Source organism: Microcebus murinus, chromosome 10 (assembly GCF_040939455.1).
Source record: "Microcebus murinus isolate Inina chromosome 10, M.murinus_Inina_mat1.0, whole genome shotgun sequence".
Lineage (NCBI taxonomy): Eukaryota > Metazoa > Chordata > Mammalia > Primates > Cheirogaleidae > Microcebus > Microcebus murinus.
This window is the reverse complement of record NC_134113.1, coordinates 10,471,513-10,488,688: the sequence shown is the minus strand read 5'-3', so window position 1 is coordinate 10,488,688 and position 17,176 is coordinate 10,471,513. Positions and strand designations below refer to the sequence as shown.

Here is a 17,176-nt window from a genome sequence, read left to right as displayed (position 1 = left end):
TGTATCTATAAAGAAACTTAGAGGGCCAGGCCCACCACAGAGGAATGGGGTATCGGTGGTGGAAATTCTAGCACCTGATACCCCAGCTTGGAATCAATATCTTATGGGGAGTGGGAAGCCAGGAAATTGAGCAGTTCTTTGCAGATCTCTTCCTGGAACTGAGAAAAGCAGGTGAGAAGGAAGAGCTGACCCCCCAGAACGAACCCAGGGACCCTATGCACTTTCAACCTGCTTTAATCCCAGCTGCTGTGGGGACAGCCTTGCCCCTCCTGGGCCGGGCTAAGACATGCAGAGGCCACCCAGCCCACCCAGAACCTCACCTTACCCCCTCACCTCATCCTCAGGTGACCAAGCCCCCTGCCAAACAGGCAGAACCAGCCCGGCGGAGCCGAGCAGAGCCCCCTCATCACAGGAGTCCTGAGAGGCAGTCTGAGGGGGACCGGCGGCTCCAGGGGTCCTCGCTGTCCCCCAGGATATCAGCTAGGCCCCCTGAGAGGGAGCCGAGGACAGAGAGACCTCCAGAGAGTGGCCGAGCAGGCCCAAGGCAGCCTCTGGGGGGGTGTCAGAGTCAGGAGGAACTGCCAGGGTCCAGGTGCCCTCACAGGCCCAGGGAGCGGAGCTGGAGTGGCCAGGAGGGCCGGGGCCCTGGAGGCTGGCAAGGACGTGGGGAGCCCAATCTGGGGGCTGCCAGAGCCTCGGAGGATTCATGGAGAGGACCTCCGAGGGAGTGTAGGGAGAGCTGGGGGCAGTCAGAGGCCTGGGGGGAGCCCCCCAAGGGGCCAGCCCGGAGGGCCTGGGGCAGCCTGCAGGAGCTATCCAGTCCCCACCAGCCTGTGAGCCCCCCAGAAAACTCCTGGGCAGGGCCAGCAGAGTTCTCGCACCCCCGGCAGCCTGAGCCAGCCACTGCCATGGACTGGGGGGCAGAGGGAGCGTGCCCACACCCGCACGGCCCTGAGCGGCAGCCTGAGCTCGACTGGACTGACCTGCTGGGCCTTCTCCGCGCCCCTGGAGAAGGCACGTGGGCCCGTCTCCCGAGGTTGGACTGGGAAGGCCTCCTCGAGCTCCTGCAGGCCCGGCTGCCCCACAAGGACCCTGCTGGACGCCGGGGTGACCCGGCCAAGGCTTCGGGGCCAGAGCCAGGTACCCCAGACACAAAGGGTGCCCTGGAGCAAGAGCAACACAGCCAGCCTGAAGGTTGGGTTGAGGCCACCATAGTCAATGGACACAGCCCGGAGCTGCCCAGCCCTGCCTACACCTCCACCCAGTGGCCAAAGACCAAAGTGACAGGTGGACCAGAGACCTCAACTGTGGCCAGCCCCAGACGGCCCAGCTTGCCAGAGCTGGAGGTAAGTCAGTCTCACCTCTGAAAAGTAGCCAGAAAGTCACCCATCCCAGACAAGGCCCCTTTGAAAGGCCTCCCCTTTGAGTAGCCTCGGCTCCTGCACGCCCTTCAGGCTCAGCCCTCGTCCTCCCTGCTGACCCGGACCCACCCCGATCACCAAACTGGCCCCACAGTGGTAATAACCGACATGTTTTGAGCATTTACTACATGCCAAGCCCTAATCTTGTATGTGCTTTCCCCATTTAGTCTCCATAGCAACCTCATGAGAAAGATACCATTTATTTATGGATTAGGACACTGAGGCACAGGGTTAAGCCACTTGCCACTAGATCCCACAGCTAGTGAGGGGTGGGGGCATGGAACCCAGGTCTGGTCGGTGTAGACCACCTGAGGCCCCAAGCAAGATGCTGTGGCCAGGGCCTGCTCCCCACCTGGCCCCACCACACCTGGTTCCCCTGCTTGGGACTACAGCCAATGTGGTCATGTCCCCTCCCCTTCCCCTTGCTGTACCCCAAGTTCTTGAGTCCAGGGCAACCTCCCTTACCCTTCTCTGGGCCCTACAGCTCCTTTCAAACACAGGGAAGAGGCTGCATAAATGCTCACTGGCTGAGTTGGCTGCCAAGACAGGCTGCTCAAATGAGGGCCGCATGCAAAGCAGGCCACGTGCCCGACATACAGTAGGCAGGCGCCCACCCTTTGCCGCCTCAGTGGTACCTTGGTGCTGCCTCAAAGCCCAGGGCATGTATCTGAAGGTGAGGGAGGGTGTGTAGGGGGTCCTGGAGCTCAGAGCCCCACGGCCTGGCATCAGCTCCCCAAGAGGATGGCATGTGGTTTTGGACACCAGCCTTTTTTGGCATCAGTCTCCTTCTGTAAAATGGGACCAAGTGCTTCTCTAACAGGCACCACTGGGTGATGCGGAGACTCTGCTTGTCCATCCAAACCCTCCCCATCTCCTCAATGCAGTCAGGCTGCTTCCTCCCCAGATGTTCACAGCTTCCAGGCAGCAGCGTGTGTCCTGTGCCAGGCCCTGGGCGCTGCTTTACATGTCTTGCCATATGTGTCTCAGGTGGATATGAGGCAGCAGGCACTGTCCCCACTGTATAGATGACAAAAATGGGAGGACTCATTGGAAGGACTGGGGACACCCTACCCCTCGTACTTCCCTATGGCTTTTATCAGTTGACCCTCTCATCAGTTCCGTACACAGACACCAGAAGTGCAGGGATGAGCCAGCGTGGTCCTGCCCTCAAGCTGCTGTCAACCGGCTGGGGAGGCAAGCAGACCATGGCAGCTCGGGGAGGACAAGCTGCTGTGTCCCAGTGGAGGCCTGGTCCAAAGGGAGGCAGGGTTGGAAAGACTTTTGCACTGGAGTTTGTCCAGTGAGGCTTGGGGGTCCTGGGAGGCCAGGGAATGGTGACTGGGGAGGGTGGGAGTACCAGGTGCTCCCCTCTACGACACCCTTGGCATGGCGTGCAAGGCCTTCTTCTCTTCCTTCCAGGCCAGATTTGCCTGTTGTTGTGCTAAGCTGGCTGCAGGGGACACATGTCCCTGCCTTTGCACATGCTGTTCTCATCGCCTAGCATGTTCTTCCCTTCCCTCTCCACCCATCAAGCGCTTATTCATTGTTCAAGTCCCAGGTCAGATGCCCCTTCCCGAGAAGCCTTTCCTGAATACTCGACCCAGCCTCAGGCTGGTGATGGTCCCTTTCTGGGCTTAGCAGTTTTGCTTCCCTCCGTCTGTCATACTGGTTGTCATTTCCCTACAAGAAACATGAGCTCCATAGGGGCAGGAGCTGGGCCTATTTTCTCTCTCTACCTCTGGCCCCAGCCCAGGGCCTGACATAAAGGAGGGGCCCAGTTCTGTGGATACATGGATGCTTGAGTACATGCAAGACGGACAATGGAGGGATTGGTGGGTAGATGATAGGTGAAAGACGGATGATGACTGTGTGGATGGGTGACGGATAGATGATGTATGTGAGATGAATGACAGACAAGGGTTGGATGGATGACAGATGGGTGGAGGATGGATGGATAGCTGGGTGATGAATAGATGATGGGCAGATGATAGATGTTGCTTAGGTGATGCATGGGTAGGTACATAGTGCTGAATGGCTGGATGTGTGTTGGGTGGAACGTGGATGGACAGATGCTGCATGGATGGATAAATGTCAGATGTTGGATGGTGAATGAATGTTGGAGGGTAGATGGACGATGGGTGGATGGGGGAAAGGTACATGGGTGTTTGGTGGGTGGTTATGACGGATCAATAGAGGATGGGTATATGAACGGGTGGCAGATGGTGGATGTCGGACAGATGAGAGGGTGGGCGATGTGAGGTGCACATGGAATGGTTGGTTGGATGGATACATGGATCTACCATTGCTGGATGCTGGCTGGATAGATGATAAATGGATAGATGAAGTAAATAGATGATGGATCCCGGGGAGTGAGCCAGGCTAAGCTGTGTCCTTGCCTTTCTCCAGTTCCAGCCAGAGGAGCCTGAGGACTCAGAACCAAGCAGAGGCCAAGACTTCCTGACTGAGCAGAAGCAGGCAGACTCGGTAGTTGGGTCATGGGCATGGGCACATAGGGAGGGGAAGGGAAGGGAAGGGAAACTAGGTGGAGATGGGTTGAGTTCCTTGAAAGAGCTCTGGGTCATCCAGACTGAGGCTGGTTCTGCCACAGGGTCATCTGTATGCATGGGGGGCTTGAGAGGGGGCTCTGGAGGAGCCGGTCATGAGTCACCTCTGGCTCAGGGATGTGGGTAGATGGATGATCCTGGGGTCAGAAGCCCAGGGCTGTTCTTCCAACTTGCTGGACTTCCCTGAAAAGGTCACTGCCTTTCCCTGGGAAATTGGTGGTTTGGCCCTGATGGTTTCTGAGGACAAGGTCCTTCTGGTTCTAGTGGGCCGGGTCAGGCTGAGAGAACGAGCAGGGCTTTGGGAGCTGGGGTCAGAGGGCTGAGGAGGTACCACAGTCAGCTGGCCCTGGAGGGACCCAGGGTCCTGGAGGTAGGACAGATGTGTGCAGGGGGCGGGACCCACCAAGGCTGCTCCGAGGCCTGGCTGCAGCTGGCAGCACAGCTCTGCCCCGCCCTCCCCGAGACCTGCCAAACAGACTGTTCTCATCACCCTCAGCCTCTGGAGAGGTGAGGTCAGAGCTGAGGGCCCTGGGAAGCTGGGGGGGAGGGGTGGGGGAACAAGATGGACTATTTGGGGCTGTGCTTTCCTGTCCTCCTGTTCCCCGTGCTGCCGCCTGAAAAGCCAGGTGTGACAGAGAGCATTTGTCTGGCAGCCTGGAGCCCCCAATCCTGGCCCTGCTGCTAATCAGAGCTGGGAAGATTCTGCCCAGCCCCTCACTGTGCAGACAGGAAACAAAGGCAGGCGAGTCGTGCCAGGTCACACAGCCAGCCAGTGGCTGGACTCAAACTAGAACCCAGGGCTCAAGACCCCCTCCCCACCACACTGCTGCCTGGCTCTGCCCTCATTTCCTGTGTGGCCTCGCTCAGCAGTACTATGACTCAGGGGGACGGGTCTTCCCATCTGTGACATCGGGAGGGGATGGGAACCCTGATCAGGAAAGGTGCTCTCAGCCTTTGTGGAGCCTCTGACAACTTTGCTCTTCCTCTTTCTGGGTTATTTCTTCACACTTCCTGGAGGCAGTTTGTGCGCAAAGAAGAAAGAGCAACACGAGGGCCCCCTCTAGTCTCCACAAAATGGGGCTGTCCCAGCAACACAGAAAATCTCTCAGTCCTCCTCTAGGCAGCCTCAGCTGGATAGCATTGATCATTGCCTCATTCATTCCCTCACATACACCCACATGCCCTTAGTGAGCACCTTCTGTATGCCTGTGTGCGAGTCAGAGGTGAGTGAGAGTGCCACCAGGGAGCTCAGTCTCATGAGAGAGCTGGTGGTGGGATTGTGACCAGGGGATGATAGCAGGGTGGGGCACTGTTTTCCCCAAAGCCCTCCTGGAACTGTGCTTTGGTGCCTCAAGTTCCACTTCCAAAGAACCTGCAGATTCTGGAGAGTTGGGACACTTGGGCTCTGGCCTACCTTTGCTATATGACTTTGGGCAAGTTCTCTGCTTTGCTGGGGCCTCAGTTTCCCCAACAAGGATGACTCTAAAGGGGCAGTATTTTAGAGCTCTGCCTGGGGGTGTCTGCAGAAGTGTGTGACTCGTTCCTTTCGCTCAAGCTCGGGTCACAACCTAAGGCCCCGAAGGCCAGACAGCTAACAAAGGTGAGAAGGGTGGGCCTGGGGGCACTTGTGTGACCCTTGGCTCTATCCAGATGGTTGCTCATGGGGAAGATGGACCCAGACTGCCCACATCTTTAGATGTTTCAAGAGGAACTGGAAATACATGTTTATACATCAACTCTCTTAATTATTTAACATTGGAACCTAATGAAAAATAATCTGAAAACACCATGTGGGTGAAACACACACCTGTGGTCTGCTTCCCCCCCCAACTGGCAGCCGGGGTTAGACTGTCCAGGTGCGGTGCACAGCCACGGGGCTGAGCCCAGGAGCTCCGGCAGCGTAGTGAGAACCAGTTACCCGGCTCTGTCCTCGGCAGCTCTGGGAGGGGAGGAAGATGGGGACCCTGGGTCTTTGCTGGGGGCATGGCAGAATGGGCAGGGGTGGCTACAGCCAGGGATGCCCCCATCCCGCCAAAGGGACCTGGGGCCAACACTGGACCCTGTTTGACAGGCAGACAAGAGGCCAGCAGAGGGCAAGGCTGGGAGTCCACTCAAGGGCCGACTGGTGACCTCATGGCGGATGCCCGGGGACCGGCCCACGCTGTTCAATCCGTTCCTGCTGTCTCTGGGGGTCCTCAGGTGGCAAAGGGTAGGCTGGCTCCAGCGGGGGCTGGAGGGGCGAGGGTGGATAGAGAGGGCGAGGGGAGGGAGGAGGTTGGTGTTAGGCAAAGAAGAGAGTGTGGGGGCTGAGACGGAGGATTGTGGGGCCTCCACGTGAAAGGAGAGATGAAGCAGAGCTCTCAGGCTCCCCAGTTTCTGCAAGTGCGTGGGTCCCCACCTCCAGTGCAGGGCTGGGGGTGTTGGCTTTTGGGGTGAGGGGTGATGGAATAATCACACAGCTGAAAGCTTCCAATCAGCAAGTCCCACCAGCCCTGGGCCCAGGAGAGCCAGGTGGGGGAAGGGGAGAAGGGAGGGTGGCCATCAGGGGACTCTGGGATTGCAAAGTGAGTTGCAGACCTGGGCCTGAGCCAGTTTCACAAACATCTGGCCTTACGTAACCCTCCCCTGCCCGGAGAGGCTGTAAACACTTGGGCCTCTGGTTGGGGTTTCCTCAAAAGCAGGGTGGGGAGGTGGCTGTGGGCTGTGACTGGTCCCTTCCACCCCCTTCACATCTGCAGGGCCACAGGCTGGCTCCTGGGGTCTCTTCTCTCGGTGACAGGCTGACTCTCTTGCTCACTACTGGAGGCTCTGGGTCCAGTGGTAGGCCGGGCATGCTCAGACAGCGTGCAGAGGAAGGGGCTGAGGCTCAGGGAGGTCAGCTGACTTGCCTGAGGCTGCACAGCTAGCATGTACAGGAGCTGATTTCATGATTCTCAGATAAGAGAAGGGTTGCAGCCAAACTCTCACCTGTGAGCCTCAGTTGCCACATTTGTCTACTGGAGAAAAATCTTCAGAGATTCTCAGGGATGCAGGGAGGGCTCGGGGAGACCAGGATGCACAGAAGTCAGTGCGGAGGGAGGTTGTCCAAGCACTAACTCTCCCATCCACTCTATAGTTTCCTTCCTGCTGCTCTTTGAGGGTTAAGGCACCCAACTGGTGCCTTCAAGCCATGGGCGGGCATTCCCTTATCAGACTAACTAAAGGTCACCAACATACAGCATGTCTGGCAGGTGGGGCCAGGAAAGTCCTCTCCTCAGTAGAGAGAAGGGGGAGAGAAGTAGGGAATAGCACTCTGGGATAATAATAGTGATGACCAGCAATTATTGTGCACCTACTATATGCCTAGCTCCGAGCTCAGTGCATGGCATGCCTGATTGCATTTGATCCTTACGACCAGGTGAGATTAGATTCATATTGTCCATTTTACAGATGAGGAAATGAGACTCAGAGAGGAAAAGTCACTTGTTCCAAGTGACACAAGGGGCAAGAGGCAAAGCTGAGATTCAAACCCTGTTCTGGCTGACCTCAGAGCCAAATGTTTACAGCACCCCCTCCCCCATTGCCCTGAGCCCTCCTGCAGTCCCTAGAGTCTCTGCAAATCTTCCCCATTACACAGATGTGACAACTGAGGCTTGGTGAGTACTACTGCAGTTGTTCTCTCATCTGGGAATGAGGAAAGTCAGCAGCTAGGGATGGAACTGCCAGCAGTGCTTCCCAAACAGTTACTTAGAACAGCCCATCTCTTGGGCTGAAGTAGTGAAATTAGCCCAAAGCCAAGAGCCAGAAAGCCTGGCCTAGAGTTCTGTCCTGCCTCTAACATGTTGCACGCTATAGGCCACTGTCTCCCTTCTCTGAGCCTTACCTCATTATCCTCAACTGAGGCTGGATGACCCCAAAGTTTGTGACTCTGGTCTCTACCCGTTTAATAACTCACTCCTGGGGCTGTGCCGTCTCTGTCCTGCCAGAATGAGTTGTGGTCCCCTCCTTTGTGCATTCATTTGTTTGACCCATGTTTACTGAGGATGTACTGTGGGCTGAAGCCCTGGGCTGGCTGCCAAGATACAGACAAAAAACACTCCAGCCCTGCCCACAAAGAGCACAGTCAGGTGAGGACACTGACATGTAACTGGCTAGAACACAGTGTGGTCATCCCTTTAGTGGGGAAATGTACTGATGCAGGGAGCACTGGACAAGGAGTTTCTAAGTCTGCTGTACACTTCCTGTGGGCTGAGACTTGAAGGGAGAAATTTTCCAGGCAAACAAACATTTAGACGGGGGTGTGGGGAGAGAGAATGAGTATATGAGTGTGTGCGTGATTGTGTATGTGTTGGGGCACAGAAGACAGGAAGGGAAGTGGTCCAGACATGGCAAAGCACATGTGCAGTGAGTAGGTACAAAGGACCTGGCTCATCCTGGGAATTCCCCAGAGTCCAGCGTGGTTGTCCCTGTCATGTCAAATGTGCGTGTGGAAGGATGGAGGAGGGCAGGCAAGGGACGGATTGTGGTGGATGCTGGCTGCCTAGTACAGGAACGTGGAGCAGATCTATCAGCACTAGTGACATATGGAAGAACTTTGAGCAGGGAGTTGTCTGGGCACTGGGTTGAGGGTACTAGAAGGGAAGTCCCAGAGGTCAGGAAACCAACCAGGAGGCTGATGCTATTAGGTGCCGAGGCCACTAGGCCAGGACCTTGCTGGTGGGTGAGATCTTCTGTTTGTTCACTCACTCTCCCAAGGACTGAATACCTGAGTAAGGTGCAGGGGTACCGTGGGAAAACTCAGCACCAGTGCCAGAAGGCCAGTTTCTGGAGTTAGATGGACTTACCCATAGCCTCATTCCTAAAGGGGTAGAGCCTCCCAGAAGAAAATGTTAGGAAAGGATTTCAGCTCCTTGGGCCTCCATTTCTTTATCTGCAAAATGAGGTTAGTAATTATAAGAGCAATAAGTTTTGAACCCCAAATCAAGATGGCAGAGTAGTTGAAATGGCCATTATCGCAAGTGCTCCTGGCCCCTAAGGATAGCTAACCAATAATAAAGAGATTGTCATAGGTCCTTTACTAGAATTAACACCTAATTCTTTTTTTGAGACAGTCTTGCTTTGTTGCCCAGGCTAGAGTGCCCTGGCATCAGCCAGGCTAATTTTTTCTATATATTTTTAGCTGGCCAATTAATTTCTTTCTATTTTTAGTCTCACTCTTGCTCAGGGTGGTCTCTAACTCCTGACCTCGAGTGATCCACCCGCCTCAGCCTCTAAGGGTGCTAGGATTACAGGCGAGAGCCACCGCGAACACCTAATTCTTAAGGCAACCTCACAAGGTAATAGCATTACCCCGTTTTACAGAGGGTGAAAATGTGGCAGGCACCAAGGAGTTAAGTACCTTGCCTAAGGTAACACATGGCTTGAACCACTATTACCTTGTGCATTTTGCAACACATTCCACCAAGGTCCCTCCTCATCTGCAGGACTAACTCCCTCAGGCAAAGGTCCTCAAGCAAGTACTCCGGAAACTTGAGAACCCGGAACGATGCCCTTAACCCAAAAGGACCCGCTTGTGAGGAGTGGGCTTTGCGGGAGACCCTACCATTCAAGACCTCACTTTGCGTCCAGCTTACTTGCTAGGAAATTCCTCTCTTCTTACTGTGTGCCTTTGGGCAAGCGGGGGGGGGGGGGGTAACCTCTCTGAAAGTCCGTCGGTTTTCTCTTAGCGAGATGGGGACAAGCAGTCTTCCTTCTCAGGTATGTGATAAGGACAAACGTCGATTACTCAGGTAACCAGCGGGGTTCGGCGAGTGGGACCTGCTGAGTCCTTAGCACGGGGTGCCCTGCCCACGTCCCGGTCGGGCGGCCCGGGCTGGGCGGGGAGCGTCGTCGGGGCGACGAGAGGCCACTCCCTGTCCCCCCACCCCCGCCCCTGGCCGGACGGAGTCACCTGCGCGCCGGGCCCTCCCTTCCTCCCAACGCGCCCGCGGCCGAGCGGGCCCGCCCCCCGCCGCCGCCGCCCCACGCGCCCCTCCCTCCGGCCCCATCCGCCCGCAGCGGCCGCCCTCGCGCGCCCGTCCCGCCGCGGCAGGCCCCGCCCCGCCCCGCCCGGCCCGCGCTCGGGTTGGCCCGCCCGCCGCCCCGCGGCTGTTTGTCCCGGCGTCCCCGCCGCCCATTGGCCCGCCCAGGTCCTCCCAGGAAGTTTGAAAAAAAAAAAAAAAAAAAGTTTTATGGGCGGATGGAAGGGGCCGGGGCAGCGCCGGGGAAGGGCAGGGCCGGCGGAGCGGCGGCGGGCGGCCGAGAGGGGCGGCCGCGCCGCGGAGCCCGGCTCGAGAGCCCCGCGCACCTCGCTGCCTGCGGCTCCCGCCGCCCCGGGGCGCCGCCATGACGGTGAGTGCCCCCGGCGGCCCTGCGCGCCCGGCCGAGCAGGCCTGCCGCCCCTCCCGGCCCCTCCTCGCTTCCCGCTGCCGGGGGCGCTTGGCCGCAACACTGGGCCACCTTAGGGGCTCGGGCGGCCAGACCTGCCCCGCCTTCCCCGCGGCCGCCCCCGCACCTCCCTCGCCGACTCGCCCCTGGGAACCCAGGCGACCTCAAGACGTGGGAGCTGCCCGTCCCGGCCCCGCCCCTCCTGCCCCGTCCCGGGCGGATTCGGCCGACCCTCTCCCACCTGCCCTCCAGTCCCCTAGGGAAGACCTGACCCCCAAGCTGCCTGGGGCTCCTGGGGCTCCCGGGGCTCCGCGCCGCGGGAGGAACGGACCTGGCCTGGGGCTGGGGTCTCGCCTGGGGCTGGGGACAGGCGCTCCGTGGCTCGGAGGGGTCGCGGAGACCCGGGCCTGGGAAGGGTGGCCGCCTGCGTGGGCGCTGGCCCGAGGTTGGGTGAGTGAGAAAGGGCGGGACCGCCCCACCCCTCGGTCTGGGAGCCGTCCTGGGCCGTCTGAGCGCGGGATGCCGGTTTGCCCCTGCTTACCTCCCTCAGCAGCGCCGGGGCCTGGGGTGGGGCGGGCCTGCGATGGCAGGGGTTTGCCTTTCTTATGGGGTGAGCTTTACCCAAGTTCTATCAATTCCTGTGCCTTAATTATCATATTGAGCCTCTCAGCTGAGTTCACTGTATTCCCCATTTCACAGCAAGATCAACTGAGACGTGGGAGGGGCATTGGTGAGTTCCCTGAGGTCACCTCAAGTGTAAGGGAAGGAGTAGCCCCTTTCCAGGTCAGTCTGGCCTCCTGACCATGATGTTCTGGAAGGGAGAGGTGGGGTTGCTTTTGATTTCTGGCCAGAACCATAGGGAGGCTCTGACCGCCTGGGGGGAGGATGAGCCGGCTGTGTGTGTGTGTGTGTGTGTGTGCACTAGTGGGTCCTCCTTCAAGTGAGTGGAGACCCTGATGCGGAGTGGGCTGGGCTGCTGGGGGGGCGTGGCACTCGGGGCCCCTGCCCTGTGAGTGTGATGGCCTGGCCTCTGCCTGGACTTCCTCAGTCTCCGCACATCCTGCCACCTCCCTGCTGGCCCTTCCTGTCATCAGCAGCCTCCCCTTCCCTGTCAGGAGCAGGAGGGATGTGGGGGGAGGAACTGAGTCAGTGTCCTGGGGCCAGGAGGAGGGTGTTTGCTTCGCCCACTGGGTGCCTGCCAGGCCCCGAATTGGGTGCTTCACATCACCATATTTGATCCTGTAAGATTGGTGGTAACATCCCCATCAAACAGATGAGGAAACTGAGGTGTGGAGAAGTGAAGTAACATGCCCCAGGTGACATCGTTGGTCCCTAGCTGAGCCAGAATTTATATCCAGGTCTGTCCCAGTTCTCATTGCTGGGAGAGATAAGGCGTGTACACAGTTGCCTCTGCTGGGGCAGCGTGTGTGCGTCAGGGTAAGGCTGCCGGAAGCAGCATGTGGGGTGCTTGGAGGAGGGACAGCACATCCCTGCTGGTGAGAGGAGGGCTTCCCAAGGAAGGTCCACCTGTGACTGTAGGACTTTGTCAGGTGGAGGTGGCTCTGGGAGGATCGAGCAGTGTGGACGAAGGCTGGTGGTTATGCTCAGGAGAGCAGCATGGGCTTTGGTCATGGGCGGTGGGGAGCCTCGAAAGGTTTTGGAGCAGAAGAGGCTCATGATCACTGGGGCTGGGCACGGAGGCTCACGCCTGTAATCCTAGCACTTCAGGGGGCCAAGGGCGGAGGATCACTTGGGGTCAGGAGTTGAGACCAGCCTAAGCAAAAGCGAGACCTTGTCTGTACAAAAAATGGAAAAATCAGCTGGGTGTGGTGGCTTGCCCTGTAGTCCCAGCACTTAGGAGGCTGAGGTAGGAGGATTACTTGAGGAGTTTGAGGTTGCTGTGATCTCTGATGACACCACTGCACTCTAGCCCAGGCGATAGAGCGAGACCCTGTCTGAAAAAAACGAAAAACAAAAAAAACAACAGTGTTCACCGGGTTCACCCTGGCTGCCATCCAGACCTGAGCCTGCTCCAAGCTGGTGTTCCTTCTGTACACCCTCTTCCTCTCCCCTGGTCCCCTTCCTGACCCCATGCCCTGGGCTCAGGGGTCTGTACAGAGCAGTGGCACAGGTGTGTGAGTGGGTGACTGGTGAGGCTGGGGCTGGGCCTGGAGTCAGGATCCTCTTTCCCCCTTTGCCTTAACCTGGGTGCAGCTTTGCCCCGGAGCCGCGTTCCGCAGCCACTGCTGGGCATCAAATTATACACCTGCTCACTTGTTTACTGTCTGTCTCTCCTAAGATCCACCAGGCAGGGACCACAGCTCTTGTTTGCAGCTGATTTCCTGGCCTAGAATAGTGTCTGATGCTTTTTTAAAAAGTTCTTTTTTTCTACAAACACTCCTTGAGCCCCCTGTCTGTGCCTGGTCCTGGGGGACGAACAGTGTGTGTCCTGAACTTTGTGTGGCATCTAGTCTAGCCTTCAAGGGATACATACATGGCCTCCAGATAATCAGGGGTGCCACAGAGGCTCGCCAAGGGGCTGACGGGGGTGCACCACAGGGGCAGCTGGTGGGCTGGCGTGTGGTACACACTGGGAAAGGGACCTCAGAGATGGCAATTAAGCTGGTCTTAAGGTCTGAGCAGGGTCTTGCCTGGTCAGCAAGGAGGCAGCCCAGAGTTTCAGGCAGAGGACACGGGCACCTGTGAAGGGCTGGGAGTCCTGGCGTGCTGGTGATCTGCAAGCCTGTGCAGTGGTACAAATGGGGGTCCGCTCAGCAAGGGGAGGCCAGGCTGGCAGGGCGCGTTGCGGCTGTTGTGCCATCCTGAAGCAGCTGGACTTTGTTTTTTTTTTTTTTTTTTTTTTTTGAGACAGAGTCTCGCTTTCTTGCCTAGGCTAGAGTGAGTGCCGTGGCGTCAGCCTAGCTCACAGCAACCTCAAACTCCTGGGCTCAAGTGATCCTCCTGCCTCAGCCTCCCGAGTAGCTGGGACTACAGGCACAAGCCACCATGCCCGGCTGATTTTTATATATATATATATTAGTTGGCCAATTAATTTCTTTCTATTTTTATGGTAGAGACGGGGTCTCGCTCAGGTTGGTTTTGAACTCCTGACCTTGAGCAATCCGCCCGCCTCGGCCTCCCAGAGTGCTAGGATTACAGGCGTGAGCCATCGCGCCCGGCCTGGACTTTGTTTTGAAGCCACCTAGGGCCATCCTTGGAGATTTTAAGCAGGCTTGCGATGCTAGGCCTCTTTGAGTGAGTCCCCCTGGCAGTGTCCTTAGCGGGGCTGTGTCTGTGGTCCAGGCCAGAGGCGGGGCTGGCCTTGGCCTAGGTGGGGGCGCCATGTGTGAGGCTGCAGCAAGATACAGGTTACCAGACCTTTCCGCCCTAGGGCAGGTTTCCCTGCTAGTGGGGTTTAAAAACTCAATGGTGGCCTCCTCTCCCCAAAGTCGCTGTGCCATGTCATGCCTGACATGCGTGTGGTGTGTCTGTACTTGCCTCTGGAGGGTCACCAGGCTTCTCCGTGTATAGGCACATTCAGTCCTCTTAGAAAGCTTGGGGGAGAGCGGGACACCCGCATCATTTGCCACACCAGGGAGGCAGGGCTCAGAAAGGGGCTGTAACTTAGGAAGGTCTTCGCTACTCCACTTCCCAGGCAGCCCCTGAGGTCCCAGCTTGTCATTCAGGTGGGGAGCCCTTCCCCAGCCTCTCGGAGCCCGTGGCTGCTGTCCTAGCCCTGGCCCAGTCCAATTGACCCACCCTGCTTCGCCCTCCCAGTGATGCCAGCTTCTTGGGCCCAGGAAGCTAGAGTAGGAGGACTGCCCCCAAAATACAGGAGTTTAGATCAGGGAAATAAAAGAGGGTAGTTATTTATTCAGCAAGTTTTCCCTGAGGCCTGCTGTGCTAGGCTCCATGCCAGGCCCTGGGGCCATGGGAGGTCCCAGACTGAAGGAAAGTGGAGCCAGGTGTGGTCACCAGTCTTCAGTAATAGCTTGGGACCACTCTGGGCAGCTTCTGTGCCAGGTAGGCGACCAGGCGGGCAGAACAGAGAGCAGCCAGGATGAGTACAGCCCCAGGTTTCCCAGCTCTGAGCAGAGCTGCGTCCCCTCCCTTAGACAGGTATGCAGAGAGGGGCTGAGATGCAGCGGGTGGGCGTGAGGCTGCCAGCCTGCTGACATCCCCTGACCATGGCTGTGGATGGTTCTGAATCCACAGCAGCCCAAGCCCCTCTTGGTCCACTTCCTCCACCTGAGATAGGGCTCCCTGGGAGGAGGGCGGGTCAGGAGAGGTGGCTAGGTCAGGTGGCTCTGGTTTCCAGCTGCCGCTCCGCTGCCCACCCCACTGAGCCATGCCACCGGCTCCCTCCATGCAACCAGACACCTTGGCCTGGTAAGGCTGTGATGCAGGTGCTGATAGGTGGGCTCAGAGCCATGGCAACAGGTGGCCGCCTCTTCCTTGCCTGTCAGCCTGGCCCGCCCTGCTCTCTTCCTTGCCATTGGGCAGGAGCTGACACTGCAGAGGGACCAGGACCTAGATGAGAGAGGTCTCCCCACCAGGCAGGGACGGTCTGGTGGCTGGCACCCACCAGATGGGCATGGTCAGGAAAATGCCAGGATGAGCAGCTTCTTCATCTAGGCCTGGGTGGGGGTGCCTGGCACAGGCCCCCGTGGAACATGCTGCAGCTGGGAGCCCCCAGGCCCCAGCGCTGTGTTCCCCTGGGCAGCACCCGGAAGGTAGGGCTTGCCATGACTGAGGTGCCATTGCCCTGGCCTTGCCAAAGCTATCTAGCGCGGTTCAAGGGCTTCTGACCCCAGCCTGGTACTGGCTCTACCTTCCAGGGTCTCCAGGAGAGGAGAGAAGGGTGGGACTAGTTGGACCACAGACGGGTCACTGGGTCGGTGAGCAGGACCTGTGGGCACGTTCCTGGCAGGCCACCTGGGCTGCATTAGAGAGAGGAGCTGGACAGCTTGCTCAGGCCTGCTGGGCCGGGCTGTTCTCTGGGCTTTCTGGGGCTCTCTTCATAGAGAATTCCCCCAGCCACTCCTCTCCCACTCTCGGATGAGGGGGTGGGCTGGTGGGGGAGCTTGGCCATCTGTGGTGTATGTGCCAGCCACCCAGTGTTCACGACTCCAGAGAATGCTGGATTTGGGGTAATGGAGCCTAGGCTGCCTCAGTGGCTGGGGAGCCTGCTTGGTTTGGGGGTGGGTGGGTCACGGGGGCCCCAGCCCTCTGGACTGGCTTCCCAGGACCTCAGTCCTGCAGGACTTGGGGCAGGATGGGTATAGCAAGCCTTCCTCACCAGCCCCAGTTGGCTTCCTGCTGGGCCTGACTCATCTGCCTCCTTATCTCCCCGCAGCCCGATCTGCTCAACTTCAAGAAGGGATGGATGTCCATCTTGGACGAGCCTGGAGAGGTAGGAGGGCCAAGGAGGAAGGGGGAGGAGACTGGTTTGTGCCGATGTGGGGCCCTCAAGGACAGCCCAGGAGGCTGTGCTGTCCCAGGCATGTCCAGCCTGCTAGAGACCCTGGCCTCTGGGTGTGGGGCTGAGTTCAAGGTGGGGGCAGAGGCTGCCGGTCATCTCTGTGCCTCCTGGAGCAGCCTGCTGTGTGTGAAAGTGTCATACATGGCAGGAGTGGAGGCCACCAGGCACCTAGGCCCTCATGCCCTGTGTCCCACCCCCTGCTCTTACCAAGGGCCTTTTGGCTATTACACCTCAGGACAACAAGGTCTGGGCAGGAGGGCTCACGGAGATTGGCTGTCACACGCAGATTCCCAAACACTTGGCCACAGGGCTGGGGCTCAGTAAGCCAGGGCCCTGCTGGCTGAGTCAGAGCCTCTAGGCCTCAGTGGCCACGTCTGTGACATGGGCACAATGGGTAGTGATGACTCTTTCCAAAGTGGATAACAAGGTCACAGAGATCAAGCGTAGAAGGGGTCCCACACAGCCCTTGGCACCTATTGACTTTTCCCTTCCTCTGATGTATTTGCCCTTGGAACCAGAAGGGACAGTGGCTGTTTCACTAGCTCTGCTCTTTCGGCGGCCAGGCTGGAGCCTGGAAGCTGGAACTGGCTCCTTGCCCACCCTGCCTGGGAGGGGACGTCTCCCCACCCCAGCCCTGCATGCGTCTGTGGCTCAGGTCTGCATGCGGCCCGCATGCCGGGGAGGGCTCAGAGCCAAAGGGAATCTCATTGTGTTTCCGGCCCACATGTTTGATTCCCTGCAGCCCACAGCCTTCCATACCCGCTGGCTGCCACCCGTCCGCCGGTGGCTGCTGTCCAGACTCACACAAGGCCTGGCACCCTGCCAGTGACCCCTTCCCGGCCTCCCCACCCAGGGTCCCCAGAGGGCAGAGGGATTATGGGCCCCACCCAGAACTGGCCGTTACTCAGCCTCTCTCACAGGGTTTTGGAATGTCCAAGCTGGAAGGGCCTTGGGAGTTCAGCCAGACCAACCCCTTGGTGCACAGATGGGAGACAGGCCCACGAGGGTGGCCGTGTCTTCCAGGCTTAGCAGCACCTTGGGCAGACCCAGGCTTAGAATTCAGGGTGCCTGAGACCCACAGAGCTCCATCCACCTCCATCCCAGGTAGTCATAGACTAGGCCTAGAAGGGCCAAAGAAATGATTTGGCATAGAACCCCTGCCCTAGCTGCGCTTGGTCCACTCAGCCAGAGCAAAATGGTGCTAAGAGGGCCCGCCTCCTAGAACAGACCCTAAAACCTGGCGTCCGTCCCTATGCCAAGTGCCATGAGAGACACACAAGGGAGGGTTAGGCACTTCTAATCTC

The 17,176-nt window shown here is 58.3% G+C and overlaps 1 protein-coding gene across 2 annotated transcripts in view; it reads left to right on the top strand.

Moving 5' to 3' along the window:
- Positions 1 to 17,176, top strand: part of TRIOBP (TRIO and F-actin binding protein) — a 56,522-nt gene that overhangs the window by 22,668 nt on the left and 16,678 nt on the right. The window contains exons 7-9 of one of the 2 annotated variants that reach the window (XM_076006997.1): positions 354 to 1,346; positions 3,828 to 3,905; positions 15,747 to 15,803. In XM_076006997.1, the coding sequence (XP_075863112.1) occupies positions 354 to 1,346; positions 3,828 to 3,905; positions 15,747 to 15,803 (1,128 nt within the window). Of the gene's footprint in view, positions 1 to 353; positions 1,347 to 3,827; positions 3,906 to 10,761; positions 11,174 to 15,746; positions 15,804 to 17,176 lie in introns of those variants that run through there. The other variant, XM_076006996.1, reaches the window with a different exon arrangement.